This window comes from Scardinius erythrophthalmus (assembly GCF_964197995.2).
Source record: "Scardinius erythrophthalmus genome assembly, chromosome: 3".
NCBI classification, from domain to species: domain Eukaryota; kingdom Metazoa; phylum Chordata; class Actinopteri; order Cypriniformes; family Leuciscidae; genus Scardinius; species Scardinius erythrophthalmus.
In genome coordinates this window covers 3,019,296-3,022,358 of record NC_138223.1, presented here as the reverse complement: position 1 = coordinate 3,022,358, position 3,063 = coordinate 3,019,296, and the positions used below count along the sequence as shown (strand labels likewise).

Below are 3,063 nucleotides of genomic sequence, written 5' to 3'. Positions count from 1 at the left end.
TACCATAGTTTCTTATTTTTAAAAAATTGGCTGTCAAATGTCACATCCAATGACATAAATTTGATCGCTCTGTCAGTCAGTGTACTAATTAAACACAATGTGAATGTCTGTCATGTTTAGAGATTAAATATGAGTCCTCAAACAAACACTGTAACCAGTTTCCTGGTAACCAGCACTTAAGAGTATCAGTAACATTTGGCATCATCACATTACATTTTGAGTTGTACATTAGATAGAATCAAGAGCATTACAAAGAGAAGTATACAAACAAGAAAACTCCAAGTGTACACACTAACAAGAGGCCGAGATTGAGGACAATTCTGGTTTTTGGAGGTTCTTTGAGCATCTCAGTTACACTCCTGATTTCATCTCCCAAATGTGAATCTGCTTCCTCTGAGCTTTTACTAAAACCACAGAACCAATCCAAACACTTCACACATCTTCTTGCATGTTTGTGGGTGTGTTGAGACTCCAAGTGGCCATTTGGAAGTATTTCAGGGCCTGTTTGAACAACCTGAGATGATGGTTTCATTTCCACTTCATCCGACGTCTTCTCTTTTTTAGTTTCTCCTGAAAGCTGATGAAGTTTGCCATCGCCTCCCTTCTCTTTTATGTGTGCATCTGCGTGTGTATTCCTGTTGCGTAGTCCCCACAAAGTAGTCGTAGCAATTTGTTCCTTGCTTGGTGGATTTGTGCAAAGACTGACGACTACCGTCACAAGCCCTGAAACCCAAAACAACACAGTCGCCACATACATGAAATGAATATCCTTGATGAAGGACGGACGGTCGTCAGTTGAGTCGCAGTCCGGCTCTCTATAGACAAAGGCAAGGATTAGTCTTGTGGCTCCAAGTAGGAAGCCCACAATGCCACCCCAGAATGCACCGGTTTCATTGCAACGTTTCCAGAGGATGCCGAGCAGGAAAAGTGCAGCAATGGGTGGCGTAAGATAATCAGACACCTCCTGAATGTAGAGGAACATCTGACCACCTTGCAACTCAATGACTAACGGGACCCAAGCTATGCTAACGGCCACTATGAAGACCACAAACAAGCGTCCCACCATCATGAGCTCTTTGGAGGAAGCTTGACGACGTACCATCTTATAGATATCAAGGGTAAAGATAGTACTGGCGCTGTTAAAGATCGAGTCTAGGTCGCTCATGAGAGCGGCGAGCATCACGGCCATCATCAAGCCTCGTAATCCTACGGGCATGACGTTCATGACGAGACGAGGATATGCGGTGTTTGTGCAACCAGCCCTGCTGTTGCAGACTTGCATGCAGTGCTCTGGACTAATGCAAGCAAGCTCATCAGCAAAAAGCACACGCGAGATCATCCCTGGAATCACTATGATGAACATCGGGAGGACTTTTAGGACGCCGGCCATCAGAGTCGACCCTTTAGCGTGGGCAATATTGCGGGCTGCAAGGACTCTCTGAACTATGACCTGATCGGCGCACCAGTACCAGATCGAGGCTGGAGTCTGGCCTAGAAGAAAAGCAGGCCACGGCAAGTCTTTATCCATCGGACCTCTTAAGATCTTGAACGAATCTGGTTTGGGATGCACATGGCAGGAATTTGTGTAAGTGAAGTTACTTTTTAGCTCGATGGCAGTGATGTTGGGAATGGCGTTCATGTACCTGGTGTGCAAACCCTCGAGACCCCCAACCTTAGCTAAACTGATCCCCATCAGGCACAAAGCGCCCGATATCATGAGGAATGCCTGCAGCGTGTCCGTGTAGATGACCGCCGCTAGTCCGCCAGTGACCGTGAGAAGAGCGGTCATGGTGATGAGCAGGATTACGGACACGTAGAGATTCCAGCCTAGAGATTCCTGTATGAAAAGCGCTCCGGAGTAAAGATCCACGGAGAGCTTGGTGAAAATGTAGAGGAGGAGAGTTAGGCATGCGAAGAAAACCTTCAGCCGCTTCCCACCGAATCTTTTGGAGAGGTATTCCGGCATGGTGTACACACCTGAGTGGATGTAAACGGGTATGAAGACCCATCCCAGGAGCTGGAGGAGTAAAATCGCATTAAACTCCCAAGCAGCGACGGCGAAACCGCTCGCAGCTCCTGAGCCGGCGAGGCCGATGAAGTGCTCGCTGCCGATGTTACTGACGAACAGCGATGCACCGATCATCATCCAGTTCATGGAACGGCCGGCGAGGAAGTATCCGCTTACAGTTCCCCGGTTTGCCCTCCACATCGCAAAAAAGCCAAAGCACAGGACTAGAACGAAGTACAAGGCAACGACAGCGATATCTGCTGCTTCCATTGTTGATGCCATTTTTTAATTTGTTGATGGATCAAGACATACGATTCGGTGGGCCACATGTAGCAAATATTTCTAAAAGAGAGAGAAAAAAATGGACATTTAGCAAACATGGTACAGATCAGGAAATAAAAGTACAGCTTTTTAGTATTTTAGTCGATTGTCTACAGACAGCATTACAATTTATGAAATCAGAATCAGAATCAGAATACTTTATTGATCCCCGAGGGGAAATTCTTTGTCACAATTGCCCACCTGTCAAGCATAAGAAAAAGAAGAAACAGTAATAAAGTAGATAAATAAAGAATATATAACATAAAAGTATAAATAAATATAAATATAAAAAGAAAAAATAAAGAAAATATAAGGAATGTGGGTATGTTCAATATTTACATTATTAGAAATTTGTTATGGTGTATATTTACATTATTTAGAATTAAAATTATAATAGTGAACCAAAAAAGGACTAGAGGAATAAATAGCAGCATAGAATATTGCACATTAATTATTAAAAAGATAATATTGCACAGAAACAGAGATATTGTCAGTTTAAAAACTAACTAAATGTCCGTGTATCAGGCGCTTAGAGGGAGTGCTGTCCTTTTCATTTGTTACTGTACTTGCATTTTTCCCATTACATTTTTTATTTCTTTAGTTAGTCAGTTAGTTACTTTATTGCCCCCGATGGGGCAAATTGTTGTGCAGAAGATAGTATAGCACAAAACACACACATTCACACACACAGTACAAAGATTGCCTAACCTTGCAGGCATAGTTAAAAACAATGA

General features: G+C 43.3%; 1 protein-coding gene across 1 annotated transcript; it reads right to left on the bottom strand.

The window, feature by feature from the left end:
• Positions 1-247: 247 nt before the first annotated feature.
• Positions 248-2,290, bottom strand: slc5a3a (solute carrier family 5 member 3a; the record flags this gene model as incomplete). The annotated part of the gene is made up of 1 exon (XM_081362339.1): positions 248-2,290. One exon carries the CDS (start codon positions 2,288-2,290, stop codon positions 248-250), a length of 2,043 nt encoding a protein of 680 aa, XP_081218465.1.
• Between the last annotated feature and the right edge of the window lie 773 nt (positions 2,291-3,063).